The 25,872-nt window shown below is 52.9% G+C and overlaps 11 protein-coding genes across 13 annotated transcripts; 6 read left to right on the top strand and 5 right to left on the bottom strand.

Moving 5' to 3' along the window:
• The first annotated feature begins 485 nt into the window (after positions 1 to 485).
• On the top strand, positions 486 to 4,371 carry PV07_12321 (uncharacterized protein). The gene is made up of 2 exons (XM_016399840.1): positions 486 to 1,176; positions 1,230 to 4,371. Exons 1-2 carry the CDS (start codon positions 632 to 634, stop codon positions 3,571 to 3,573), a joined length of 2,889 nt encoding a protein of 962 aa, XP_016242652.1. The 5' UTR covers positions 486 to 631; the 3' UTR covers positions 3,574 to 4,371.
• A 204-nt stretch (positions 4,372 to 4,575) lies between these two features.
• PV07_12320 (uncharacterized protein) lies at positions 4,576 to 4,854 on the bottom strand (the record flags this gene model as incomplete). Its single annotated transcript, XM_016399839.1, has 1 exon — positions 4,576 to 4,854. The coding sequence occupies one exon, from the start codon at positions 4,852 to 4,854 to the stop codon at positions 4,576 to 4,578; it is 279 nt and encodes a 92-aa protein (XP_016242651.1).
• A 47-nt stretch (positions 4,855 to 4,901) lies between these two features.
• Positions 4,902 to 5,096, bottom strand: PV07_12319 (uncharacterized protein; the record flags this gene model as incomplete). Its single annotated transcript, XM_016399838.1, has 1 exon — positions 4,902 to 5,096. One exon carries the CDS (start codon positions 5,094 to 5,096, stop codon positions 4,902 to 4,904), a length of 195 nt encoding a protein of 64 aa, XP_016242650.1.
• A 127-nt stretch (positions 5,097 to 5,223) lies between these two features.
• On the bottom strand, positions 5,224 to 6,692 carry PV07_12318 (uncharacterized protein; the record flags this gene model as incomplete). Its single annotated transcript, XM_016399837.1, has 2 exons — positions 5,224 to 6,407; positions 6,455 to 6,692. 2 exons carry the CDS (start codon positions 6,690 to 6,692, stop codon positions 5,224 to 5,226), a joined length of 1,422 nt encoding a protein of 473 aa, XP_016242649.1.
• Positions 6,693 to 7,783: 1,091 nt separating this feature from the next.
• On the top strand, positions 7,784 to 9,430 carry PV07_12317. 3 transcript variants are annotated; one of them, XM_016399834.1, is made up of 4 exons: positions 7,784 to 7,865; positions 7,920 to 8,030; positions 8,090 to 8,684; positions 8,733 to 9,430. In XM_016399834.1, exons 1-4 carry the CDS (start codon positions 7,857 to 7,859, stop codon positions 9,116 to 9,118), a joined length of 1,101 nt encoding a protein of 366 aa, XP_016242646.1. In that variant the 5' UTR covers positions 7,784 to 7,856; the 3' UTR covers positions 9,119 to 9,430. The 3 variants fall into 3 exon arrangements, with proteins under 3 accessions (XP_016242646.1, XP_016242647.1, XP_016242648.1); XM_016399835.1 differs by having other exon boundaries at positions 7,784 to 8,030; XM_016399836.1 differs by lacking the exons at positions 7,784 to 7,865; positions 7,920 to 8,030 and having other exon boundaries at positions 8,056 to 8,684.
• PV07_12316 (uncharacterized protein) lies at positions 9,411 to 13,616 on the top strand. The gene is made up of 3 exons (XM_016399833.1): positions 9,411 to 10,157; positions 10,220 to 12,748; positions 12,813 to 13,616. The coding sequence occupies exons 1-3, from the start codon at positions 10,122 to 10,124 to the stop codon at positions 12,873 to 12,875; spliced, it is 2,628 nt and encodes an 875-aa protein (XP_016242645.1). The 5' UTR covers positions 9,411 to 10,121; the 3' UTR covers positions 12,876 to 13,616.
• On the bottom strand, positions 13,617 to 16,121 carry PV07_12315 (uncharacterized protein). The gene is made up of 2 exons (XM_016399832.1): positions 15,895 to 16,121; positions 13,617 to 15,838 (listed from the first exon to the last, which is right to left on the bottom strand). Exons 1-2 carry the CDS (start codon positions 15,899 to 15,901, stop codon positions 13,950 to 13,952), a joined length of 1,896 nt encoding a protein of 631 aa, XP_016242644.1. The 5' UTR covers positions 15,902 to 16,121; the 3' UTR covers positions 13,617 to 13,949.
• A 446-nt stretch (positions 16,122 to 16,567) lies between these two features.
• PV07_12314 (uncharacterized protein) lies at positions 16,568 to 17,852 on the bottom strand. The gene has a single exon (XM_016399831.1). It carries the CDS (start codon positions 17,837 to 17,839, stop codon positions 16,799 to 16,801), a length of 1,041 nt encoding a protein of 346 aa, XP_016242643.1. The 5' UTR covers positions 17,840 to 17,852; the 3' UTR covers positions 16,568 to 16,798.
• Positions 17,853 to 19,366: 1,514 nt separating this feature from the next.
• Positions 19,367 to 19,813, top strand: PV07_12313 (uncharacterized protein; the record flags this gene model as incomplete). Its single annotated transcript, XM_016399830.1, has 1 exon — positions 19,367 to 19,813. The coding sequence occupies one exon, from the start codon at positions 19,367 to 19,369 to the stop codon at positions 19,811 to 19,813; it is 447 nt and encodes a 148-aa protein (XP_016242642.1).
• Positions 19,814 to 20,516: 703 nt separating this feature from the next.
• On the top strand, positions 20,517 to 22,820 carry PV07_12312 (uncharacterized protein; the record flags this gene model as incomplete). Its single annotated transcript, XM_016399829.1, has 1 exon — positions 20,517 to 22,820. One exon carries the CDS (start codon positions 20,517 to 20,519, stop codon positions 22,818 to 22,820), a length of 2,304 nt encoding a protein of 767 aa, XP_016242641.1.
• Positions 22,821 to 23,222: 402 nt separating this feature from the next.
• PV07_12311 (V-type proton ATPase subunit B) lies at positions 23,223 to 25,814 on the top strand. Its single transcript, XM_016399828.1, has 5 exons — positions 23,223 to 23,619; positions 23,687 to 23,771; positions 23,837 to 23,892; positions 23,943 to 24,104; positions 24,155 to 25,814. The coding sequence occupies exons 1-5, from the start codon at positions 23,524 to 23,526 to the stop codon at positions 25,277 to 25,279; spliced, it is 1,524 nt and encodes a 507-aa protein (XP_016242640.1). The 5' UTR covers positions 23,223 to 23,523; the 3' UTR covers positions 25,280 to 25,814.
• The last annotated feature ends 58 nt before the right edge of the window (positions 25,815 to 25,872 follow it).

Genomic DNA, 25,872 nt, shown 5'->3' with positions numbered 1-25,872 from the left:
GGCGGGATAATTTAGTGAATCCAATGGGCCTAGAATGGCAGCCACAGAACACAAATGAGCATCAGGCGTGTCTCAATTGGGGCTACAGCGGGTATTTCCACCCTGATGGCTGGGGGACGATGCGAGAGATGCGAGAAAGCGGCGGAAGATGGTGCAAAAGAAAAACCCCATTTCCAGCCGTGGAACCAGCGACAGCGTCGATGAAGACTTTCATGAATGAATACGGTAAATGACCGCTGGAGTGAATGTTGGTGAAGGAAAGATTTCTGAGAGGGGCTCTGGAGGGTCGAAGGGCAGCAGCACCAGTTGAGGAAGAGTGCAGGCTGCTCCGGCGAATCACTGTACCCGAACAGCAGAATTTACGGGTGTTCAGACATATGAACAAGTGCAAAAGAGCTATGCCAACAATGGCATGGCGTCCTCTGCGGCCAGCCGACAATTGATTCTCCAAACATTCGTTCAACTTTTTTTTGCCGGACTGATAAATTCTGTACACCAGCCAGCATCCAGTAGGTTGAAGCGCGAGATCTCAGGCACCACCGGTTGACATCAACTGCAATGTCACTTGGAAACTCACACTTTACCTGAATACCCTGTCCTCTTCCTTTTGACTCCCAACCCAGCCCTCAATATGGGCCGGAAAGACCCTCAAAAACCAGTCTCCAAAATTTCCTCCGCCTCTTCGCCCGCAGTAGCCGCCGGTGTCAATACTCAAAAATCCTCAGTGTTGAAATCAGCGTTTGCTCCCTCACAACTGCAATTGCACCTCTTCGCCTCAGTCATTCAGAGCTTTGACGTTCACCAATTGCGCATTCATGACACGGCTACGGGACGTTTGCGCAGCCAGCATGAGACCAGAGCTGGCTCAAAGATCACTTGCCTCGATTGGGGTTACTATGGCGGTGCATATCGGGAACGACAGCAATCAGCACTAAAGAAGAAGCGCAAGCGGGGTTCGGAGAGTAATGATGGCGCAGTCGTCGCGTACGGAACCAACACCTCCCAGATTTGTATGTTCTCGCCTGCGGAGGGTCGAATCGTAGGGACTCTGAGCGGGGGACATGAGCGAGGGGTCAAAGATTTCAAATTCTCTTGCGCAGATTATCTGCACGGTTGGAGCATAGGTGAAGATGCAAAGCTGTTACAATGGGATCTGGCCAAGGACCAACCCATCAGGTCAGTTGTAACTATGGATCCGTCGCATCACATTTGGTTGTTAACAAGTGCAGGACAATCAACCTCCCGGACCCTGCTATCAATATCCTCGCTTCGCCGACCCAAAACATCCCCCCGATTATTTGTGCCTCTTCCACCCCGTTTGCAATCGACCTCGTATCGTCCGATGATTTTCGGATAGATCGCTTCGATTCCTTCAAAAATCCAGTCCATTCATTATGTCGGTCAGGCTTAAACGTTGCAGGGTCTTCCGAATATTTCCTCGCTGCAGACCCCGAGAGGTACATCAACGTCTACGACATATCTCAAAAGAGACTCGTGCGCACTTTAGTCGCAGGAAGTGGTGTCGTTTCTCTCGACCTTGCGACTCCATCGGTCGAAGCGGCAGACGCCCTGCGTCAGCAGGTTCTTTGCGTGGTAACAAAAGAAGGGACCGTTGAGCTCTTTCCCAGACCCTTTGTGGAAAATCAGCAAGTCAACGGAGATTTGAAATCTAGCAGAAAGAACCTCACAAGAAAAGCAACGGCCTCGATTCGGTTGGTCACTCCGGACTCAAAAGTTAAACATGTCCCAATCCTAGCAGCATTCCTCCAAGGGTCCGACGTCATCCTCGTCTCCGCCGATGGTGGCGTGGACGTGGCCTTTCAGAAAGTGAGATGGCAGGACGAAGGAAACGGAGAAGTACTTTTTGACGGCATTAGAGAGGTTCTGAAAGCGACGAGTTCATCTACTCTCAACACAGCCACCCTCAACGGAGTTAAGGACCTGGGGAAAACATATGTGGATGAATCGAGGACTGTCGTTGTCAATGGTGGGGCAGGAGGCGTATCTCTGGGCGCTGCGATTTCAATCTCTGACAGCGAAGGCGCGGAAGAGACTGACGATTCCGAAGAGGGTGAATCTGCCAACGAAGCAGCGATCAAGACGAAGGCTGAAGACGCAGGGGAAGGTGATGAAGCCTCAGACATGGATTCCGACGAAGAGATGGCAGACACTGAAAAAGCAGAAGCCACAGGCTTGGGCGACGCAGATACCGACTCAGAAGCGGAAGAGGGAGAACCCTCTTTTGGCGAACTATTAGCATCCAAACACCCCCACGAGATATCCATCGCATCAGCCATCTCTCAACGCGATACCTCCGTCGTCACGCTCAAGCCCGGCCAAACAACAATACCTTCTGGCATGTCTCTGTCCACAGTACTTACCCAATCACTCCGCACAAATGATACCTCTCTTCTAGAAGCCTGCTTGCACACTCTGGACATGTCCATCGTCAAATCCACCATCCAACGGCTCGACTCCACCCTCGCTGGCATTCTCCTCTCAAAACTCGCCGAAAGACTCGCTTCTCGTCCAGGGCGGTACGGACACCTCATAACGTGGGTGCAGTGGACTTGTATCTGTCACGGCGGAGCGATAGCAAGCCAGCCCGGCGTCACAGCAAAAGTGAGGACGCTGTATGAGGTATTGAACGCGAGGATGCAGACGTTGGATGATTTGTTACTGCTGAAGGGCAAGTTGGACATGCTGGATGCACAGCTGGGTTATCGAAAACAATTGGTGGCTCAGAGACCACAGGGCAGTAGAAAAGGAAGAGACGAACCCGGGATAATCTACATTGAAGGGGAAGACAACTGGGATAGTGACGATGAAGACTTGGATGAGGACATTACCAGGCCAACCAAGAAGTCGAGGACGAAGCAGCAGACAGATCTAGAAGGGCTCGTCGGTGAAGAAGAAGAGGAGGAGGATGACGAAGATCTAATGCCTCTCGAAAACGGTGCTGAGGATATGTCATCTGACAACGAAGAGGACGACGACGACGAAGAGGACGACGACGACGAAGAGGACGAGGTGGAAGAACCCAGGCTGAACGGCGTGCGCAGTACGCGGAGCCTTGTTGATGACGAGGCTGAAGTTTCCAGTGCCGAAGAATCCGACCCTGACGATGACGGGCCGTCTCCAGCGGGTTCAGAAACTCCATCTGTCGCATCTTCAGACAATGAAGACGCGAGTGACAGTGCAGGCGAAGAGAGCGACGACGACGATGAAGGCGAGGAAGAAGAGGACGAAGACTCGGAGATGGACAGCTTCATCAACGACGGATCCGTCGACTTCGGAGAGGAAGAGGGTGATGAAGTGCGTGTGCCTGGTGACTCTAGTGACGATGAGGAGGGTGGAGACGAGGACAGAGATGCGCTCGAGGAGGCTGAACCTCTCCCGAAAGCCACTCCTGTCACCAAGAAAGGGAAAAGGGCCGATAAGAATAAGGGAAAGGTGGAAAGGAGAATCCCACACATCGACGACGACGATGTGGACATGGACCTGGGCCTGGAAACGCCAAAGTCGAAATCAAAGTCGAAGCACAAGTCGGCGAAGAAGACGAACAGGACCTGAGCTGCCCTGACTGATCAGAATGAGTCTGAGCAACGCATCTTCAGAGGTCGTCGGCGACAATACCTAGGCAATGACAAGCCCTAGATTGTCGCGCCGCTGCTGCATCGTATCTCCTCCACCGACTGGCCATGCTGAACACCAACACTTGGCTGCATGTCTGCCTCTGTCCCTATGTCCACACTTATCTCTACCTCTACCTTCGGCGACGTCGCTGTCTACGCTACCTCTTGTCAGGATACATATGTGAGCTGGTTTAGAAATGATGGCTTGGAAAGCAGAGGTGGTTGAGATGCGCAGCTTATACAACCCACCGTCATGATCATCCACAAGCATCACCACCGCCATCAGCACACGTTAATACTAATGTCCAAGAGCATCATCAAGGACCTGTCCACAACCCATCACCGACAGCATGCCCTGATGTGCTTGTGTACATACCGACTCTGCAACCCGCGATGGAGTGAATACCTACCCTACCCTACCCTACGAGGCTTATCTGAGGATCAGTCACATATGCTCTATCCAACAGGAATGAGGCATCAGCGCAATGGCCGCGCAATGGGAGGGGAAGGAATGTCGTTGGATCATCATTTTTTCAAAGCGACCTAAAGGCATCTGGTCGCGCAAAACGTCTCTGGTGGCTTCAGCATAGCGAGGACCTGGATACCAGCGAGCATGACATGAACATTGAGCATTCGGCATTGAGCATATTTTCTTTTCTTCTAGATTGCATGTGTCCAGGTCAAAAGTCAGATATGAATGAATGAGTATTTGTTGTTCTCATGAGGGCTTATCGAACAATATGATAAGGATACCCGATTCTCCCTCCCCGCCGCCGATGCTGTTTTGTTTGTTGATAGGAAATGGATCGCACCTAGGGCAAGAGTAAGGATACGCCATCAACGAAGACTCCTCTCATGTTGGTCATTCCACCATCTCTGTCTCGATTCTTGCTCTTCACAACTGCCCATCTATGCGAGGTCCCAGCTCTGCGTCCACGAGCTACCGAATGATCTCTTCCCCAAGTCCAATCTCATCCACATCGAGGTTCTCACACCATCCTTCCAGCACTCGACTCCCGCCCAGAACACCTTGCTGGCGGCCTAATCCATGCGCTTTCTTTCCTTTACTTTTCCCCGCCCAGATCTCAAAGAACTTGACCGTTTGATCACAGCATGCGATGATGAGACTCCCTTCCTCTTCCGTCCGACTTGCCCATCGCTCCCCTTCACGCCGAACGTCTCCACTCAGGCCATCTGCCATATATTCCCCACCGCCCATTGCTGGTTGTCTTCTGCGTGTGATGGTCCTTCGCTCAGGGCTAGGGGCTAGACTGCGACGAACTCGAGGACCGACAATCTCTGTAGCTGTGGCTGCAGCTCGTCTTTGCTCTGTTTCAGTCTCTTGAACTGCTTGCCATGAGGTAAATCCGCCGTTAGGGCCGTGCTGTCTTCGAATTGGTATGGCATCGTTTGGTCCGCCTGGATAAGGTATTGCCCACAGCGCACGACCGATCTCGCCATTCTGCCTTCTCTCCCATGGGATACTCACTACGCATTCACAGGTTGGCCAACTGAAAACAGCTATTCTGATTTCATGCTCCGGTTGCGAGTATCCAAACGTCGCGACTATCTCGCGTCTTGTTGTGCTCTACACCAGGCTGGTGACTTGCGAGAAGACATTGATCAGGGCCAGAGTCGCTCCTGAGCCCGTGTGAAAGAAATGAATCTGGCGATCGTTGCTTCCGCCTCCAGTTGCAAGCAGATTCGGCTGCCACGGAGCGAATGCGATAGCCTTGACAGCTGCGGCGTGAAAAAAGGAATGGACGTGGATATTGGCTTGCCCAGGGATGCCGGGATCCACGAGCGCATTGCGAAGGACGGACGCATTTGGTAGAGGAGCTGTACGGGGAATGCCAGGTGAGCTAAGAGGGCCGATGGTGAGAGAACGATCGGCTACTCTGCCCCGACGTAGAGGAGTTGGAGGTGGTGTTTCTAGACCAAAATTACGCACACTGTTGGCCGGCCCTCGGTTGAAGCTCGAGGAATCTCGGTGGCTTGCAGATCGATATCTCTGCGGCGAAGCTGGGGGCGTGGGAAGCTGAGGAGGAGTCCTAAAGCCAGGATCATCAAACATGTCTGCCGCGTGATCTAGCACAGTCGTCGAGACATGCCTCTGGTAATCCGCATGGAGGAAAATCGACGGATCGAAAAGCTGAGCCCGATTATCGTTACCACCGGATACAAACTGCATGCCATCTGGCGACCATGCGAGCCCGCAGATGTTCTGGCTATGGGCGTCGATTTTGGCCAGCAGCGTCATGGATCCGGGAGCAAATTCTGGCCACTCCAAAGAGTAGTAGTATATCTTGCCAGAGTCGTCGCCGACAAGTAGATCTTCGCACATGACAGTGTCATTTCCTGCGACAGACGGTCGCTGCGTTTGAACAGGCTTGAATGCCACGCAGGATGCTGCACAGGGGTGAGGAGCATCGAAACGTGGTCTGATCTCCAGTAAGCTCCATAATGTAACAGTCCCGCTGTTCCTGGCTACGGCTAAGATCGCCTTGCCCCCTTTCTTAGATGAGAAAGCTAAGGAGGTCACAAAATTGGCTGTTCGGCCAGCGGGGAGTGGTGGATAGCGCACGCCATACTGTTCTGTCCAGAGATAGACTTTTTGACCTAGGGCGACAGCCAAGGAGTGACAGGTCTGACTGTACGCGAGTATGGAGCAGTAATAGTCATCTTTGAGATTTGGAGCGTCGAGAACCCGGAAGGGGACGGTAGGAACCGCTTTTTCGCTTTGGAGTAGGCCTCCATCTTGGTACGCCATATCTGCTCAATGGTCAGTAAACGAACAGTGGGAAGGCAGATGTACATACACCAAGATGTCGGCTCTCGGGTCCACGCGCTGTTCCTCCATACAAAGGGACAATGTTCGGGTCTGGCATTGGCATCCTTTCCTTCAACACCAGGGTTTTGTAGCAGGATCCGAGATGCTTGATCAATGTCGAGGGCCAGCGCCAGGCGGCGTTCATGAGCCACTGCTTTGTCGTCACGACTAGCATGATTCAGAAATGTAGCGCTGTGCATTGGAGCAGTGCTGCCACTGGCCAGCATTCCACCTGAACCGGAAGGGACGCCCTGCACTTGTCCAATCTGAGCAGACTCTCTGCCTCCCACGGTCCAAAATCCTGCGCTGATCTGACGGAGAGTTCTTGTTGCTATGCTTCCATCAATATGTGCGGGGGTGGCATCTCTCCCATGGACAAAAGATGGGACATATTGCGGAGGGCGCAAGTTGTAGACATTTGGTGCATTTCTTTGCCTCGTTAATGCCCGAGACCGCGGCTCACTCACGGAGCGAAAAGGATCCACGGTATTGTCTCGCCGTCGCTCATTTCTTTCCCTACCTCGGAGTAAGACTGGAGGTTTAGTGGTTTGGTAAGACCGTCTCTTATCCACGTGTAGAGGTCTTTGTGGGATGAAGCGGTCTGGCGAGGTGAATTGAGAGCGAATTTGGACAGGGTTGCCAGCACTGAGGCTTCGTCTTTGCTAGGGACGAGACCTGGTTCGTGGGAGGGCCTGGGCAGGGTGGTCCTCGGAAATCAGCCTCGACGTGGATTGGTGTTGGGGGAGGTGAGAGAGCAATGGGGTTCCTGTCGTTGAAAATCCATGTTCTTGTGGTGATGGAGACGCGGATTCCCTGCTCACATCATCCGTAGCTGAGGAGCGAGAACTGGTTGACAGTTCTGAACTCGACGTTTCGGTGGAGGAGGCGGCAATGTCCATTTGGAGGAGTGCTAGGTGGCCAGGAGCACCTTTGACGCCGAGCACTTGGGACGGTAGTCGGGGACGATTTATCAGAATAATGGAATAGCCGGAAGAAGGACTTCTGGCTTTTTTGCTCAAGGAGTTGAAGCGCAAAGTAGATCCCCAGGCATCATGCGGATGCAATTGAGCCTCCTCCCAGCCCGTCAACCCGCAAGTAGCAGGGAGAGCGAAGGCGGGATCGAGTGTAGCGTGAGTGATACGCCAAGTACCTGTATCTATGTTAGTGACAAGCCATCACTTGTCTGTAACCGTGTGGGTTGGTATGGATGCTTGGTGGTTGAAGTACGAGATAATAGGTGGTTAAGTTTGTTGCCTGGAATTGGTGTCGGCAAAGGCGTCGTTGGACTCTCACCTCCATCGTTCTTTCACCTTGCCACATCCATCATCACCATACCTTCCGCAAACCGCATCTGAGAGATACTGCCTCCTAAATCGACCTTATTCTCAGCCATGGCAAGTGTAAGGCACAAAAAGTCCGCAGTCACAAATTCTCCGAGTTGACCCAGTCGCTAGCATGGCGTGCCTCGCACCGCCACGCGCGAGGAACGGACGGTAGAGGCACGGCAGAAGGAGTTGCAAGAAATCACTCAATATCAAGAGCTTGTTGAAGAAGTTAATGCTAAGGTCTCTCGTCCAGCCTCGAACTGATCAGAGATGAAGGTGCTGATATTAATTGCGAGCAGGTTTCTGCCAGCGAATTTACCCCTGCATTGCTCCAACAAACAGCCCAGTTGCTTAAGAGGAATCCGGAGTACTATACCATCTGGAATCATCGCCGCCGCGTCTATGTCAGCGAATTCGAGGATCTTGCAAGACAGACCGCCTGCGGTCAAATGGACGAAGAGACTCGAGTCAGCCAGGTGCTGGATATCATCCAGCTGGACTTGCAATTTTTGTTTCCTCTACTTCTCAAATTCCCGAAGTGCTACTGGATATGGAACCATAGATTGTGGCTCCTCGAGCAGTCTACGGCTCTGCTCCCCTCTCCGAAAGCGCGAGGGATATGGGAGGAGGAGCTTGTATTGGTAGGCAAGATGCTCAGTCGGGATAGCCGAAACTTCCACGGTTGGGGCTATCGACGAACAGTGGTGGATAGCCTCGAGAGCCCAGCTTTACGGGGACAAAGTATGGCGAGACAGGAGTTGGAATATACCAAGAAGATGATAGGAACCAATCTGTCGAACTTCTCAGCCTGGCACAACCGGACGAAGCTCATCCTCAAAATCTTGGACGAGGAGAAGGCCACAGATGATGAAAGACGAAAGATGCTGGACGAAGGCAAGTGCTTCGATTGACGAGGTTGTCAACGGATGCTGATCATCATAGAACTCGAACTGATACACAAGGCTCTATTTGACCCCTACGACCAATCGCTTTGGTTCTATCACCAGAATCTGATGTGCACCTTTGATATTGAACAATCGTTGCGGAGTATGGCACCGAACCTCTCGGATGAGCAGCGGCTGGAATACATCGCATCGGAGCGGGAGTACATTGAAGAAGTTCTGGAGGACGCCCAGGATTGCAAGTGGCCATACCAAGCGTTGATCGAGTGTACAATGCTGGAAAGCAAACTAAAGACCGGATTAGAAGACGAGGACCGAGAAAAGGTGGCCCAGTGGTTGGCCAACCTCAAGAGCCTCGATCCTCTCAGGAGAGGCAGGTGGATTGATATGGAGCAGCAGCTTGGCAAGCAACAAAGGCGGCGTTGAAGTGATGAGGCCCCTGACAAGCTGGTACCAACTGAAGTCGAATCTACAATATGATATGGGAGAAGGAAGACCCGTCAGTGGTGCGTAACTCGTCCTTTGTAAAGGTTAATGACTCCAAAGCTATGCGGGTGACGAGTCCCTGGTACAGGTGAAACAAGCCCCATTGCATCGGGAGCCGCAAGGACTTTGCAGGCTGCAAGCCCCCTTTATGGCACAGCCAAACAACGGCGTGATGGGGCTTGATCAAAGGGGCAAGGCAACGGACATGCGAGGAAATGGGGCTCACTAGGTTAAATGCTTGATGCTAAACACGCCTTCTGGCCCCTGGACCTGACATGGCGTCCATGGCTGTGTGGGCAGTGGGCACAGATGGGCTCAAGGAGGGCATGGGAATCGAGCACCGCAGGATCGTGATGTGGTACAAACTGCGGATGACAGTATCGGATACCAGAAAAGAGAAAAAGACAGTTTTCCTCTCGATAGACTCATTCGGGCTTCACCCTGACTTCCTCCCCAGCAATAGACCTTGAATCCTGATTGTCCTGACCACGAGGTCTGCGGCGTCTTGTCGATCCCTCTTTCCGCTATCAACTGTTTACAGACCTGAAAAGTTGCAGCTCTCCGCGTCACCCAAGAAAAAGTGGTCATACGGTCATTTAATTCGCTCGACTGCCTCTATTGAACCTGCAAGCATCAAAGGCCAGACGTCCAGGATCGGCAGGTTCCTTGATTCCCTGGCTTCATCGTCCGTCAATATCACCAAGCACTGCCCTCCTCTGGGTTGCTGACCGACTGCGGTGACATCTGACCCTCGTTTGAAATTCCGCACCTGATCTTTCTCGACTATCCCTCATCGCCTGCAAGAACAACGCGCCCCAACCCTCGACACACACTCCCACCACCTCCAGGCAATAGACCACGAGTACCAACTCCTGAAGATATCGGACATCCTGCGGTAAAAGATGATATGAGCATGCCGAGTGGCTCCTGAAGGCAGATCAACATGGCGAACAGTGCAGACAACCCGGACAATGACGAGGTAAGGCATTGGGCTTTCCCACCTCTGCGTTGAGATGAAGGATCTCTTCTGATAACCCATAGAAATTTGAGGATGCCAACGATGTCAACAATGATTCAAAGCGGAATTCTTCCCACTCGGATCAACCTCCGCAGGAGCCCAAGGATTCCGATGCTCCTCCTCCGACCTCGAACGACCACGAGCAATCCAAAGGCGAGCAAAGAGAGAGCACGGGGGGCACAGAGTCGAAGGTCCCTGATATAACTACTGATGATACAAGCGCGGTGGATGATTCCCACGACGCCCAGCAAACACCGACGTTAAAACCCCCCGAACCCTCCACTGACACCGCCGGCGATCCTTCAGAGAAACCTGTCCCCCCTAAGCCTGCTACTCGCCCTTCGAGATTCCAAGGCTTTTCTGCCTCCCTACCATCAGTGCCTTGGGGACCGCCTCCTCCCAGAAAAGCTTCAGACGCCCGAGCACCGTCTCCGCAACCACCTCAACCACAATCGACCTCCTCCTTTAGCCGCAAAGTGACCACTCCTTTCGGATGGTTGAGCCGAGCAACATCGGCTCCAAAAGAGACTCGTTCTCCTCCTTTACCCTCGAAATCACAACTTGATACACGGCGGAATACGGCAGCATCAGCATCCACTCTCGGCAGCAACGCGGATCTGACGCTAAAGGCGCTAGAAGAGTCTCAAGATGGGTCAAGCGGCCAGAAGCAGCCCTCTAGAGCATCGCTCCGCGAACAATTTAAAATGCTCCGGCTGCGGGAAGAAGCGGGCATAACAAGCTTGGAGGGAGCGGAGTCATCTGAAGGAGGTGCAATAGCAGGACTTATAGGCCGGTCGGCTAGTTTGGGTGTTGGAATTGCCACTCCGGGCAGTGTCGGTCAGGATGAAAATGTTGTGTCTACTCCTGTCATGTCTCCGTCCTCGCCCATGGTCGAATCACTACCCACCAATCCAAATTTGCCTCCCGGAACAGTAGCAGGGGTGGCAGCAGCAACTGCAGACACGAGCACCCCGATTGATTGGGACTTCTGGCAAAATGTTGTCAATGAGGGTCCGCAGGCTGTTGCTCGGACAAGTCCTGATGAGTTCACGCAAGCCATCAGTGGTGGAATCCCACAGACCATCAGACCGGTTATATGGCAAGTGTTAGCAGGCAGCAAAAACGAGGATCTGGAAGCCGTCTATTGGGATCTCAAGTCCCGAGGCCCACACTCGGAAACAAAAGAGGGCATGGCTAAATCTCCTTTACTGAATGGGCATGTCAACGGCAGCGCCAAAGAGAAAGAATCAGTAGCATCGTCGAGATCGTCGATAAGATCTGATCACTCAACACCTGCCACCAGCTCCAATGTAGGCGTTGCATCTCCTTCGCCTTCCCAGGAAGCAACAGATCCTATGAGCACGGCGCGGCTCCAGACTCAACTGGCCGCAGAAAGGGCGAAAAAGGCCAAAGAGGATTCTGCAGCACTGGCAAAGCTGGAGAAGATGATCAAGCGAGACATGGGCTCGAGGACCAGCTACTCGAAGTATGCGGCAGCAGCGGGCCTTCAAGATGGACTATTCCACGTGTGCCGCGCATATGCCCTCTTTGATGACGCCGTCGGATACCCTCAAGGCCTGAACTTTATCATCATGCCTCTTTTGTTCACGATGCCCGAGGAAGAAGCTTTCTGCCTCCTTGTTCGATTGATGAACAAATACCAACTCCGCGATCTTTTCATCCAGGATATGCCCGGATTACATCTACATCTTTATCAGTTTGAGCGGTTACTAGAGGATTTGGAGCCCGCATTGTATTGCCATCTCAATCGCCGAGGTGTTACCCCCAAGCTCTATGCAACACAGTGGTTTCTGACAATGTTTGCATACCGGTTTCCGCTTCAACTGGTCATGCGGGTCTATGATTTGGTCCTGTGCGAAGGGCTCGAGGGTGCGATTTTGAAGTTTGGAATGGCTGTCATCCAGCGAAACGTAGCCACGCTGCTGGTAATGCAGGATATGCAGAGCCTCACAAACTTCCTCAAAGAAAAGATCTTCGATGTTTATATCGATGCCGCGCCCTCATCCAAATCGATACTAGAGTCAGGATTCTTCGGCAGCTCTGGCGGCTCTGACACTGAGGTTTACCGAGCAGATCTCCTTGTCCAAGACGCATGTGCAGTAAAACTGACGCCCGAGATGCTCAATCGATACCGAGAGGAATGGGAGACAACTACAAAGGCCGAGAAAGCACGCGAGACCGAGCTGGAAAATCTGAAGACCGACTGTGCAACCAAAGCCGCCCAGATCCGTTCGCTCGAGCAAAGAGCTGAGAAATCTGACGCAGAACACATCGAGATCGCCAATGAGTTGGTGCGGCTAAAAGTTGAGAACACCGAGTTGCAAGACCGCAACGAGAGCTTGACTGGACAGGTCGCCGAGCTGAAAAAGGTCGCAGAAAGTGAAGCAGCAAACGTCGAGGAGAGGCTCCGCGCGGGAACGGAACAGGTCATGCAGCGCAATATCGAGGTGCAGAATGAGAACCGCCATATGGAAGAACAAATGGCCGAAATGGAGCGGGAGCTCGTGGAGATAAAGATGAAGTACGCTGAGGTGAGTAATACATTTCGCCCCTTGATATTAGTGGTGAACACGGACTTCTGACATTGCTCAATAGCTCAATGCCGAACATGAAGCGCTCAAGCAGAAATGGAACGACTTGAAACGAGCCCTCGAATGAGATCATCTTCATGTCTGTTGACAGTCGACATCTTTATTCAGGAGACCTCCGTGCAACCCATTCGACGCCTCGGAGCCAATGCAGCCTTGACCTCGCTTCCGGTCATCAATCATCTGCTTGGCTAATGCTCACGTTGTATATTCCACCGATGTTTTCTGACTCTTAAGTACGGTCTTTCCTGCTTTCTATACCCCAAGTCATGAATGATGGAACCAAGCATAGCGCGGGCGATATATGGTTTGCAGCATCTGCTTTGACGGTACGACATCGGATCTTTCCGAATGGCTTCAGGTGTTTGTGAGGGTGGATTGAAGAATGATCCTTTGTCTTGGAGATCCTGATCCACGAATAGCGGCTTATCCATTGTTCCGGAGAGGTAGCAACGGAAATCTCGCAGAGGTTTGGCTCGGCCTGTTGAGTTCAGGAGCCACCTATTCTGCCGGTGCCATAACTGCTCTGTGGGGTCTAGCCCACGGACTTGTGTGACTCGACGAAAGGACTTGATGACCCTTTGATGCTTTCTTTGCACAAAGAGGCAGAGGAACGGATTGATTGATGTTCAAAATATCCTGTATTGGTATGGGTGTTGCAGTTAGTAGAGGTCGATGTGTCTCGCGAGAGACTCGGACGGAGCACATGACAATGGAAACCACGTCGAACAGGCAGAACTGCCTCTGTTGACGGCGATTGAGCACCATGATATAGACCTCGCACGCATCAAGATACGAAGCACAGAATGGTGTGCCTTGCTACAATCCGCTGTGCATCAGAATCCCAGTCCAGCTTAGCGCAGCCTTGCCTACCGAGGTAGCTCGATCAACTACGCCGTGTCGATCTAACTCCCCTTTTGCATTCCCCCTCCTTGGAACACCCCTTGATCATCCAGACGTGTCCTGCCATTCAACTCTTTCTGAGAGAGTAGGGAGGGGTTGAGGATGGCACTGTATCATTAGCTCTCTAGCAGGCATGTGCCTACCTATATAAGTCGCCAGCCCCATCAGGCGCATCATCTATCCCACTCCACCATCTACATAGCCATCTACAATGAACTCGTATGTAGCAAGCACACAGCGTCTACAGCCTGACCTTGCCGGCTTTCAGCTCCTCCCACTGTTTTCGGCCAAAGGGCTCGTACTTGGCGCCGCCGGGGGGGAGCCAGAACAGGCGGTCGTCGGGGCGGGCGGCCTCGATCTTGTCCAGGTCGACACCCTCGGCGCGCAGGCGGCCCTTCTGCAGCTTCATCGTGCCCGTGTACTCGAGCTGAGGCACGACGCGCAGGAAGATGGGCACGGCGTACCGCGGAAGCGTCGAGAGCAGGTGCTCCGCCAGGCCGGCGAGGTCGAGCTGGTCGGCGGAGGTGATGGACTCGATGGGCACGATCGCGGCGCACCCGGCGCGGCCGTCCGCGTGGGGCACCTGCACGCCGTACACGTTCGCCTCGGCGATCTGGGGAAATTTGCCCAGCACGTCCGAGACTTCGTTGGTTGACACGTTCTCGCTGCGCCACCGGAACGTGTCACCCAGCCGGTCGACGAAGTAGACACACCCGTCGGGGTCCTGGCGCATCATGTCGCCGCTGCGGAACCACAGATCGCCCTTCTGGAACAGATCCTGGATCTTGCGTTTGTTGCTGGCCGACTTGTTCTTGTAGTATCCCGCAAACACCGTGTCCGCGGTGGCCGGATCCATCCGGTGCACCACCTCGCCGGGCTCGCCGTCTTTGCAGATGATCGCGAAGCCGTTCTCGTCGCGCAGGATCTCCTCGGTGTCGATGTCGATCTTGACTCTCTTCTCATTGGCGCCGTTGGTGAGTTTCCAATACAGCCCGCGCATGGCGATGGCGTTCTTGCCAAACTCGCCCTTGTTCGCGTTGAAAGACGCGCCCAGGCCATCCGTGGCCGCGTACAGCTCGTTGATCGTCTCGATTCCGAAGCGCTGCCGGAAGTTTTCCCAAACGTCCGGCCGCATGCCGTTCCCCCATGCCATCTTCACGTTGTGCTCTCTGTCCAGCGGACTGGGCGGGGCGTTTATGAGATACCGGCAGAGTTCACCCACGTACTGGAGGATGTCGGCCTTGGAGGCGCGGACTTCTGGCCAGAACGTCCTGTGGGAGAATTTCCGGCTGAGGACGACGGTGGCTCCGGCGAAGATCGAGGGCGTTAGGCACAGGCCGTGCGCGGCGCCGTGGTACAGGGGCAGGCAGGTATACATGCGGTTATGGGGCTTGAGCTTGAGATACGTCGAAATACTCCGGGCGGTGTTGAGTTCGCGGCCACGAAGCATAATCACACCCTTGGGCATGCCCGTTGTGCCTGATGTGTAGATAAGACCACCGAGTTCGGTGGGCAGGATTCCTTGGTGAAGGGATTTGGGGATTCGAGTGGTGTCTGTCAGAGAAGCGAAAAAGGGTTCGTCGTAGTAGACTATTTGTATGCCCGAAGCTTGGAGGTCTCCTTCACACGGCTGTACGAGATCTTGTGTGGCGCGGTCTGCGATCAGAAACCGTGCGTCGCATAGCTTGACGCAGTGTGTGAGCGGGCCAGATGTCAGGTTGCAGTTGATGAAGGCGGGACAGGCATGGATGGCTTCGACGGCGAACCACAGCATGAGATACTCGGGGCTGTTCCCACCGTCCAAGGCGACGATTTCTTGAGGCTTGATGCCCAAATCTTTCATCAACCAGTTGGCCACCTTGTGCAAGTCATCGAAGAACTGCTTGTAGGTCCACGATCGGTTCTCGAAGATGAGGAATAGATTGTCTGCGTTCTTCCCCGTGGCATGTTCCTCAAAGACGTGGTACATGAGCATCCTGTTCGTCTGGTACCTCTCCATGGTGAAGGCCATTGCGCTCTTCTGGTTGGCAGCCAACGTGCCTGAACTGAGATCATGGCGGACGAGGAATTTGGCATCGAGGTAGGCGGCGGTAGCGAGGCCACCCGCAATGGCTGCTGCTACGGTGGGAACTGGCGGTCATGGTCAGTTAGGAAACCATACACAGCGGTCTGGAGGCTGGACTTACGGCCCATTCTGTGAGAGGTGCTGCTGGAGCAGGAGATCGTACTTGGACGACAAGGGAGCTAAGAGAGGCGTCCATGATATATCGATTCGTACACTTAGGGCGATCTTGCGCGTGAGATGGAGCAGAGTTCTCTGACGGCCGCATTACCCGTAATCCTGCCGAGGTCGATGGGAGAGAGAAAGCTGCGCTGATGGGTGTCGGCAACGGGCTCCGCACCCGCATCCTTGTATACAGAGCTAAACCCTCTGCAGGGCCTGTGCATGCATAGCGTCTGGGGTTGGGGGCGGAGGCTGGAGAAGGGAGGCGACACAAACTGCACAAGTCAAAAGTCGTTGCTGACACGACTGGACGTGTCAGTCAGGCAGTCAATCTATCGCCCTGCTTGAAGGCACGTAGCGACTCCGAGGCCCGAGGGGGGCCCTGCACACCAATACATAATTTCTGATTTCATGATGTTTCGTATTGCTATGTATCTCTCACCATCTCGACATCGTTCTGCGGCGTTGTCATGCAATCCTTCTTACCCCCATGATGTTTCCAACTCGCGACGCTGATGCTGCGCCCTGCTCGAGAGCTGGAGCTCGGAGGGACAATCAATGCCAACTTGCAGCATCCGCCTCCTGCTTCCAACCTCGCTGCTCGCAATGCATATGACAAAAAGAAACCCAAACCCCGTCAATTCATGTCGTCGTGATAGTCGTCACTGATCCTGTTCAGCGTCCTTGTGTGGGGAAACCTGTAAACAATCAAACCCATGCCTCCTGCTGAAGGAGAAAAAGAACCAAGCCGCATTCCCCTGAAGCAGTTCCTTATAACAACCAACAATCACCGTATGCATTTGTTTGCAGACGGCCAACCATCCTGAACCTCCTCCAAGCAAAACGCCCAGTCAATCCAATGTCCTTCACCACCACACAGGGTATTCCTGCCACGTATCTGGCTCCATGCTTTCATCATACCACATCTCAGCTTGCATGCTCTCGTCGAACCACATCTCACTGCCCATCGCGGGTGTTCCGACCAACGCATCTCCTTCGTAGAACATCATTGCTCCTTCTCCCATCCTGAACTGCTCCTGTCGCCATTCTGGCACCAGAGGGGGCCTCCATTGGCCAACTTCCTGCATCAGCTCTGTACCCAAGAAGAAGTTGCCAAGTACCTCGAACTGCGGATCGCTATCCATGTCAGCATTGTTGACGTAGATATCGTCCGGTCGGGGTCCCATGCAGAAGATAGGTCCAGCTTCGTCAAGGGGCAACTGCCTCAAAAAGGGCTGCTCTTGGAATGGGGCCAACGGGTTGGCGGGAGCACGAGGAGGAGGGAGAAAGCGGCCGCACTTTGTCTTTGCGAGGAGGTTCTGCCGACTGTCGCCATTCCATTGCAGCTCCCCATTGCTCGGCCACTTGGCTACTTGTCCGATGTACTCAGCTGACCAGATGGTAGGGAACCCCAGTACTGGGCTGAGCCCGTCGTTGAAGATCTTGCCATCCTCGCCAAAGACGGATTTGATTTTGCGCTGGGACTTGGGGATCTTTTGGCGAGCTTCGATCTGATCCTTGAGCATTTCGCAGTTCTTCTGTTGCTCGGCCTCGGCCAACGCAAGCATCTCTTTCTTGTGCGTCATCCACTCGCCGACATTCTGCGGAAAGATTGCTGAGACTCCTGGATCCGATCTGGCATTGGCCTTGAAATGCTCTGGCGCAAAATGGCGGACCCGCTGTTTGACTCGTTCATACTCCTCCTTGTCCTTGATGGCTTGGCTTTTCCATGTGACAGAAGATGTATGAGATGCGACATGCGAGGGGACGGGGGCGAGGGCATCTTGCTTCTTTCCGAAGAATGTCTGGGTGGCTAGCTCCTTGCTGTCGACGCTTGCTCTGTCATCGAAGGTGATTGCTGACAGTCGATCCAGCGATACTCGCTTTCCTCTTCTCCGTGGACCCATGGTATTGGATAAGAATGATAATTGGTGGGGAAAAAGCTGGGTTCTGTGGAGATTGTTGGATTGGATGAAGAAGAAGAAGGATGTTGAATGGACCGGGGTTGCGATATCGGAGACAAGTCTGGAAGTACTGAAGTGCCAGATTGCGTATCAGGCAGTTGGCATGGTTGGCTAGGCAGCGGGGGAGGGAAGTGAATGTTCACGCGAATTCACTCTTCGGAAGTCCTTGTCGTGTGGTAATGGGGGTTCCTCGGGGCCACAAGACTGATTACGGGACAAGACGGTACTCGATGTTCGATAAGCGAGTCTGATGGGATCCCCCGATGGAGGAAATGGAGGACTCCGAGTCCAACACCACAGCCTTGTGGCTTCAGATTTGCTCGCTGCTGGTCGCTTTCAGAGCACTGCTTTAGATTAGCGTCAAGTTGGGTGCCTCGAGCTGGCAATATTATGTAAGTCGATATTGGTGAGACTCCGTCGTCTTTGGTTGAAAGTGTCTAGGAGAGTGGAACTTTATATCATGTTTATGATAGGTCGTGTCGCCGACGAGAGCCGTTTTCGAGATTAAATGCTCTTCTCTGCCGTCTGCGCAGTCCATCTGCGAGAAAAAGTCACGGGGTCTTTGTGCGCTGTATGAGGATGACTCGCTCTATTGTGACAATGACCGCGAGTGAAGCAGACTGCGGGGCTCAACTTCGGATTGTCAAGAGTTTGCTGCGGCCATGAAGCACCTGGAAAGAGCATATTCACATGAATCTCGGCGAATCTTCGGACGGAGAAGACTCAGCGGGCTGGATCGGTGTCTCGTTGAGTGTCACTTGCCCAGTTCAAGCCGTCCTCAAATCCGCGCATGTGCTTGCGCATGTACAAACGCGCGTTGGGAGGCATGGCTGGCGCGGGGACAGAGGTAAAGCCCAAGGACAGCAACATCACACCGGTACTGGGGAGCTTTTCGGAGGTGATCATTCCAGACGGCTTCAAACTCTGAAGCTGGTGAGTCTTATAAGGGCGCCCGCGACACCCAATGTCAGAAGAGCAAGGAGTGACGGACAAGTGATGTCTGAAGCAGGCCTTTGAAGAGACGCGGACAAAGCGGACATAAAGGAGCTATTGAAGATAAGACCCTTGAAGGACTTAGAAGAGCCGGACCGTAAGGTGCCATGATTCTTTTGTGTTCCTGGGAAAGGGTAGGTCGAGATACTCCGTGGTGTTGATCGTCGGCCTCCCCCTTATGCCGTCTTGTAGTCTCCCGAAATGGAAAGATAAGCGACCTCGGGTTCCCAAGCCTCCTCCCGTTCAGGTCTCTCCTCGAATGGGAAAGTTCTGGAAACCATCGTCAGGGTAACCCTCGATGTGCATGGGGGACGTTGGATGTCGACAGCCTCTCACGTGATGGACTCATATGTACGGTGAAGCAGTAAATCCACCTGTATACAGACGCAAAACGCGTCCGCGTCTCCTATTTCTCTTTGATTGTCATTGCGTCTTCTTCAAAAAATACAAATTCTTAGAGTGAACATACATCCAACAATGCCAGCAGTCGTGCTGCGTCCCGCTGCTCCCTCCCAAGAGACAAATGGGACAAACCTCAACCCGCTGCCTTCCCTTCTTCATACCCCTTCAGGACTGGCCATTGTGGAGATCCAAGGCACAATCCACGGACCATTCCAGAATCTCGCAACAGAGAATGCAGACCAGTCCCAAGCTGTGCACTCCATAGGGCGCCTTGAATTCCCGCTGTACAATCCTCAAGACGCCAACGAGGGCAAATGGATGAAGAAAGTCTATATGTACGTCGGCAGGCATCAGAGATTGACCGGTGAAGTCAAAAAGTTGGCGAAACCATTGGCCGTTCTTCGGAAAATCGATGAGAACGATCACATGGGCGACGAACAGAGCGGTGAGGCGCTGGAGATCGTGGATGTTGTCAAGTTTAAGCTGCTGTTCAGTGCGAGGCCGGAGCCAGTCGGGGAGTGAAGGCAACCTGCAATGTCCAGGTCGGGTGAGCTATTCTGGCTTGCGAAAGATGGGAGTCTGCAAGGAAGAGAATTGGGTGCTTGATCTATTATCGACAACACAGCAATTCAGGCCACGCACGGGCGAGGCTTTCAAACGCGGTTGACACGCTTGATCTTGGCCACGACATCAACGGTCCCGACCATGCTCACACCAACCTGCTCAATATCTTCTGGAAAGCATTGAAAATGTCTTGAGATGGACAGTTCTTGATCGTGGCACAGCAAGTCATCTCTGTTGATCTGGGAATTCGCCCTCCAATTTACGAGCCAATCAAAAGCGCAGTCTCTAATCGGGCCTTTTCTGCCGATGTCAAAGTATCAACTTTACGCCAACGACTTGCATCCGACGCCAACCCCACCCAATACTTCAACTTCCTATGCCCAAGGGGAGCCGCTTCGTGCCCCCAATATGATCCACTTCTACTCGGCTAGCCATGGTCGATGGGTGAGCGGGCTTGTTTCCCTTCGTGGAATCAGCTCTCATTGTGTTAAAAACCCCTTCAACTGGACTATAACGTTGGTGTTTGCTGTGCATAAAAGGTCCCAGGCGGGCATTATATCTCCGAGCAAATATCCCGTGGAAGCCGGGTTCGACTGCGGCGTTTGCATCGGATCGCTACTCTATGGCGCCGATAGCGTCGCTCAGTGCTTAACGAGCTAGGATGGGTGCAGACGCTATACAGTTGCGAGCTTCCACCGACCTCGTTGACGTCTCAACGGACAGAGCAAGTGAAAATCTGACAGGCGCATCTCGGACAATAATTCAGGGCATTCAAGCGAATGAACGGGCTGCCTCACTATCAACCTCTTACCCTGTACCTCAGCCTCCTTCTCCAACACCAATCTTCTCCAGATGGCGACCTCAATACCACCTACAAGCAAGCCATGGTTGGATGAACGACCCCTGCGCCCCGGGCTACGACTCATCAACAGGGCTATACCATCTGTTCTTCCAGTGGAACCCTCGTCGAAATGAATCTGGTTCGGTCGTATGGGGTTCGATCTGTTGGGGCCACGCTACCTCGACGGATATGGTGAATTGGAATTTATCTCAAACGCCGATTGTCGAACCTGGACTCAGTGCCGATGAGTGGTACGATGCAAAAGGATGCTTTACAGGTTGTTCGGTTCCCGCAAATTTGGACGGGCAGTCTGGTGCTGGACAATTGACGGTGTTATACACTGGTATAAGCCGACTACCGCTACACTACACTCTTCCCTACGTACGGCGAACGGAGACGCTCGCCGCTGCGCTATCTCTAGACGGTGGCCTAGGATGGACAAAGGTCACGAAGAACCCCATTCTACCGGAGCCGCCGCCGGACCTCGATGTCACAGGCTGGCGCGATCCGTTTGTTGCAACCTGGCCTTCAATGGCCAAGCTCCTCGGCGACGACAAAAATCAGTTATATGGCATGATTTCTGGAGGAATTAGGAACTGTTCGCCCACAGCATTTCTTTACAAAGTCAACCCATCAAACCTAACAGAGTGGAAGTACCTCAGTCCGCTGTTTGATGTCGGATTAAGCCATTCCCTATCTAGCTGGAGTGGCGATATGGGTATAAACTGGGAGTGCGCATGTTTCATGACCCTCCAGAACGAACAAGATGATGAGAGTAGGGATTTCGTCGTCGTTGGCTGCGAGGGCTCAAAAGCCAATACTGCGGATCATGAATTGTCCCTCTTCACACAGCATCCGCAAGAACCAACAAAACCTCCCCGTTCTGCAACGTCCCTGCAGTGGATGTGTGGAGCTCTCCAATCTACAGATGTCATGATCTCTGATACCGGCACACAGACAAAGCTTCCGAAAATGAATTACCAATTCGGAGGACGCTTCGACTTTGGTCTTCTCTATGCCGCCACAACCTTCCGTGACCCTCTCGGCGACAAACAAGTTGTTTGGGGCTGGATTACCGAGGAAGACTTACCCCAAGCTCTGGTTGATAAACAGGGTTGGAGTGGGATGGTATCCCTGCCCAGAGAAGTTACTCTTCTCACTCTGAAGGGCGTGACTGGTACCTTAAGGAGCAGATTGCAAAACATCACGTCGATAGAGGTTGAGCGAGAAGAGTCGACAGACAGGGAACAACAGACATTCAAAATCCGCACACTTGGCATCTCTCCCGCTCCATGCATCCAATCTCTCCGCAACAGCGCCAGGAAGGTTAGCCCTACGAGTCACTCACAGGGCCTCAACCCCGAAGGTGACACGTTCATGGACATCCAAACCCACCGTTTCGAATTCATCTCCACGTTATCCCTTTCCCGAGCGTGCAAGAGGATCGGGCTGAGCATATTTCACACCGCCGGCGCTCAACGAACCCAACAGAACAACATGGCCCCTCGACTAAGCTCGAACGCAGCAACGACGACAATCTCATTCATACCTAGCAAGGAGACCATCAGAATTGATCGACCCGTCACTGATTCCACACATATTATCGACGGTGAAAAGATCAACACCGCCCCCGAGATCGCTCCGTTCACTTTATTTACCCTCCTTCCTGCTGATGAGGACGACGTTCAGCATATCGCGGCCGAGGCAGGGACGAATACCCAGACAGGCATTGAGAATTTGCAAATTCACGTCTTCTTCGACGAGTCAGTGCTTGAAGTCTTTGTCAATTCGCGGTGCGTGATCACGACGAGGATTTATCCGCCTGGCAAGAGATGTTTCGGAGTGAGGTTCTGGGCAGAGGACGAGGTCGAGCACGAAGACGAGAATGAAGGCAAAGATGATGACAGGAAAGGCCATCATGAAGGGAAAGAGACCCAGAAAAGCTCCGCGGCGCAGCAATGGCAACAGCAAAGAGGAGAAAGAAGGATAAATCTCGAAGGCGAAGGGGTGAGGATTCAAAGAGAATCTAAGACGACACGGTCATCGAAATCTAGGCTCTTGCACGCGATGGCATGGGATGGCTTGCGCGCAGATCTCAGAGCCAGCCTTCTTGATTCCGCTTGACGTTCAACTTGGAGTAAGGTGGGAAAGTGGCCGGTTAGCCAATTAGTCTGATCCCATACAGCAGTCAACCTCGAAATAGATACAGATGCTGTGCCACGAAATTGGCTACATCCATGTCCATATCCATATCCATATCCATATCTATATCAATATCTTTTGATATCGATACTACGACCAAATGCGGAATACATCCGATTCCTCTTCTTTATCCGCGGACTTGACTGCATCTTCAAAAGGGAATATAGCACTCAAAAATGTCGCTTGATATTGGCTACCAGGCGCTAGATCCTTTAGCCTGCTGACTGGAGCACGTGCAGTCAGGTGACTTCCTGCCCGCTGTTGACCAGCTGAGGTGGACATAGAGCGGCATCACTCTCGTCCCAAACCATCACAACCTTGGCTGCGGGATCACGATTGGCGGCTTCGCCAGTGACCGCATCGCCAGCTGCAGCTGCAGCTCCGATTTGATCTCCAACCTCAGCTACGAAACTCTGCTGCGCTGTTCTTTCTGGAGAAAAGAGATCCCTCGTCCTTAGTTGCAGCTGTTGCTCGCCTGCGCCATCGTACCTCTCCGATTCGTCCATTGGCCCTGAGTGGCTGCTGAGGAAGCTCGTCCCTTTACTTAGCAAAAAGAGTTGCTTCTGTCTCTCACATTCACCCACCCTCTTCTGCTATCGTCTCCCAACCCCGCCAGGCCGCCAGAATGGCCGATCTAGATCATCGGATGGCTTCCATCAAGCCCAGGTTGAAGTACAACACAATTGGAGGTGTCAATGGGCCTCTGGTCATTCTAGACAATGTACGTTGAAGCTGCGGCGGCGGCTGGAAGCTCCGTGGGACTTATCGCTAACAAACCACCTTCCCAGGTCAAATTCCCCAGATACAACGAAATCGTCAGTCTAACACTACCTGATGGGTCGAGCAGATCTGGGCAAGTCCTCGAGGCAAGAGGTGTGTTTGCTACAATGTGCAGAATCTAGGCAAAGAGGCGTGGGAATTGACAAATGTCCGCGCAGGCAACAGAGCCATTGTGCAAGTGTTCGAAGGCACTTCTGGCATCGATGTGAAGAAGGTGAACAGTTTCTTGCTATCCTACACGGCCCCATGCTTATTCAATTGCAGACAAAAGTCGAGTTCACGGGTCACAGTCTGAAAATTGGCGTCTCAGAAGACATGCTTGGTCGCATCTTCGATGGGTCAGGAAGAGCTATCGACAAAGGCCCAAAGGTGCTGGCAGAGGACTATCTCGACATCAACGGGAGTCCCATCAACCCCTATTCCAGAGTAAGTCGGCTCTGTCTTGCCTGCTGCCTCGATTGCTGACCAGGGTAAAGGTTTACCCCGAGGAAATGATCTCGACAGGAATCTCCGCCATCGACTGCATGAATTCGGTCGCTCGAGGTCAAAAGATCCCCATCTTTTCCGCCGCCGGTCTGCCCCACAACGAAATCGCCGCCCAGATTTGTCGGCAAGCTGGTTTGGTCAAGCAACCCACGAAGGGGGTCCACGATGGCCACGAGGAAAACTTCAGCATTGTCTTCGCCGCCATGGGTGTCAACATGGAGACTTCCCGCTTCTTCACCCGAGATTTCGAGGAGAATGGTTCGATGGAACGAGTCACTCTGTTCTTGAACTTGGCCAACGACCCCACTATTGAACGTATCATCACGCCTCGCCTCGCCCTGACCACCGCAGAATACTACGCTTATCAACTGGAAAAGCACGTCCTGGTCATTCTCACCGATCTGTCCGCCTATTGCGATGCTCTTCGAGAAGTCTCGGCCGCGCGAGAAGAAGTCCCGGGTCGTCGTGGGTACCCTGGTTACATGTATACCGATTTGTCCACCATCTACGAGCGAGCAGGTCGTGTGGAAGGGAGAAACGGCTCCATCACGCAAATTCCCATCTTGACCATGCCTAATGATGACATCACTCACCCCATTCCCGACTTGACAGGTTACATTACAGAAGGCCAGATCTTCGTTGACCGTGGATTGCACAACAAGGGTGTCTACCCTCCAATCAACGTTCTGCCTTCTCTCTCGCGGCTCATGAAGTCTGCCATTGGTGAGGGTTTGACGAGGAAAGATCATGGTGACGTGTCAAACCAACTGTACGCCAAGTACGCCATCGGGCGTGACGCTGCGGCCATGAAAGCTGTCGTTGGTGAAGAAGCTCTCAGCGCAGAAGACAAGCTTTCGCTGGAATTCTTGGAGAAATTTGAGAGACAGTTCATCGCTCAGAGCCCGTATGACAAACGGTCTGTGTTTGACAGCTTGGATCTTGGTTGGAACTTGCTCCGTATTTTCCCCAAGGAGTTGCTCAATCGGATCAATCCCAAATTGTTGGATGAGTTCTACGCAAGAAAGGCACATGGGAAAAAGAGCACCAAGGACACGAGGGACAGTGAGGGCGGAAATAAGCAGGTCAATGGTGAGCCAAATTTGTTGGACGATTAGAGGGGGGGGGTCCGGGAGCGAGGGTGGAAGCCGTTGACCAGCGCGAGAACAACTTATGTTACCGACCAGATTCAGGGGAAAGGAGGGCGTATAGCGTGTAACTGCGTGTTGATCCGCGTCAGACGAGGAGCTTTACGCCACAGTCGCAGTAATTGTTTTGGGTGAAAGAGACGACGGCCCTGAACGCGATTAGTTGGAGTCCTGCGCATACTACCAGTCCATATAGAGCAGCTGTATCGGTAACGAGCGCAAGGTTGGTGATGGGTCCTCAAGACACTAGACACATGCTTCTCTGGAGACATGAAATGCTAGTCGCGGCTGTTTATGAGGGGATTTATGCATGCGCAGAAGATTCCTGTGTGTACGGGGACGATATACCCTCAGCCCAGTTTGTACTGTGTCTCTTCTTACAGTGGATCTATCCAATATCTATGAAGGTATGTACGTAGTATTCCATAGAGCAGCGGTCAAGGCAGGCCAGTAGAATTGGGTGATTAGGGTACAAGTATTACAAGTTATCTAGGTAGTTACGTACGTTCCTTTTTGTTTCCTGTGTGCAAGCTCCATCCCTTTATTGCCAGCAACGCCCAGCT

The sequence above is a fragment of the Cladophialophora immunda genome (assembly GCF_000835495.1).
Source record: "Cladophialophora immunda strain CBS 83496 unplaced genomic scaffold supercont1.8, whole genome shotgun sequence".
Lineage (NCBI taxonomy): Eukaryota > Fungi > Ascomycota > Eurotiomycetes > Chaetothyriales > Herpotrichiellaceae > Cladophialophora > Cladophialophora immunda.
Note: the sequence above shows the minus strand (reverse complement) of the source record. Positions and strands in the feature narration are given on the sequence as shown.

What these genes read in the sequence shown, in the direction of transcription:
- PV07_12311 (XM_016399828.1), top strand. Translation starts at nt 23,524, where the DNA reads ATGGCCGATCTAGATCATCGGATGGCTTCCATCAAGCCCAGGTTGAAG. An exon ending in GCAAGTCCTCGAGGCAAGAG is followed by an intron (nt 23,772 to 23,836) that starts GTGTGTTTGCTA and finishes ATGTCCGCGCAG; the next exon opens with GCAACAGAGCCATTGTGCAA. An exon ending in CTGGCATCGATGTGAAGAAG is followed by an intron (nt 23,893 to 23,942) that starts GTGAACAGTTTC and finishes ATTCAATTGCAG; the next exon opens with ACAAAAGTCGAGTTCACGGG.
- PV07_12316 (XM_016399833.1), top strand. Translation starts at nt 10,122, where the DNA reads ATGGCGAACAGTGCAGACAACCCGGACAATGACGAG. An exon ending in ACAACCCGGACAATGACGAG is followed by an intron (nt 10,158 to 10,219) that starts GTAAGGCATTGG and finishes GATAACCCATAG; the next exon opens with AAATTTGAGGATGCCAACGA. An exon ending in TAAAGATGAAGTACGCTGAG is followed by an intron (nt 12,749 to 12,812) that starts GTGAGTAATACA and finishes ATTGCTCAATAG; the next exon opens with CTCAATGCCGAACATGAAGC.
- PV07_12314 (XM_016399831.1), bottom strand. Translation starts at nt 17,839, where the DNA reads ATGGGTCCACGGAGAAGAGGAAAGCGAGTATCGCTGGATCGACTGTCA.
- PV07_12317 (XM_016399834.1), top strand. An exon ending in TTGAAGAAGTTAATGCTAAG is followed by an intron (nt 8,031 to 8,089) that starts GTCTCTCGTCCA and finishes AATTGCGAGCAG; the next exon opens with GTTTCTGCCAGCGAATTTAC. An exon ending in ACGAAAGATGCTGGACGAAG is followed by an intron (nt 8,685 to 8,732) that starts GCAAGTGCTTCG and finishes TGATCATCATAG; the next exon opens with AACTCGAACTGATACACAAG.
- PV07_12321 (XM_016399840.1), top strand. Translation starts at nt 632, where the DNA reads ATGGGCCGGAAAGACCCTCAAAAACCAGTCTCCAAAATTTCCTCCGCC. An exon ending in GCCAAGGACCAACCCATCAG is followed by an intron (nt 1,177 to 1,229) that starts GTCAGTTGTAAC and finishes TAACAAGTGCAG; the next exon opens with GACAATCAACCTCCCGGACC.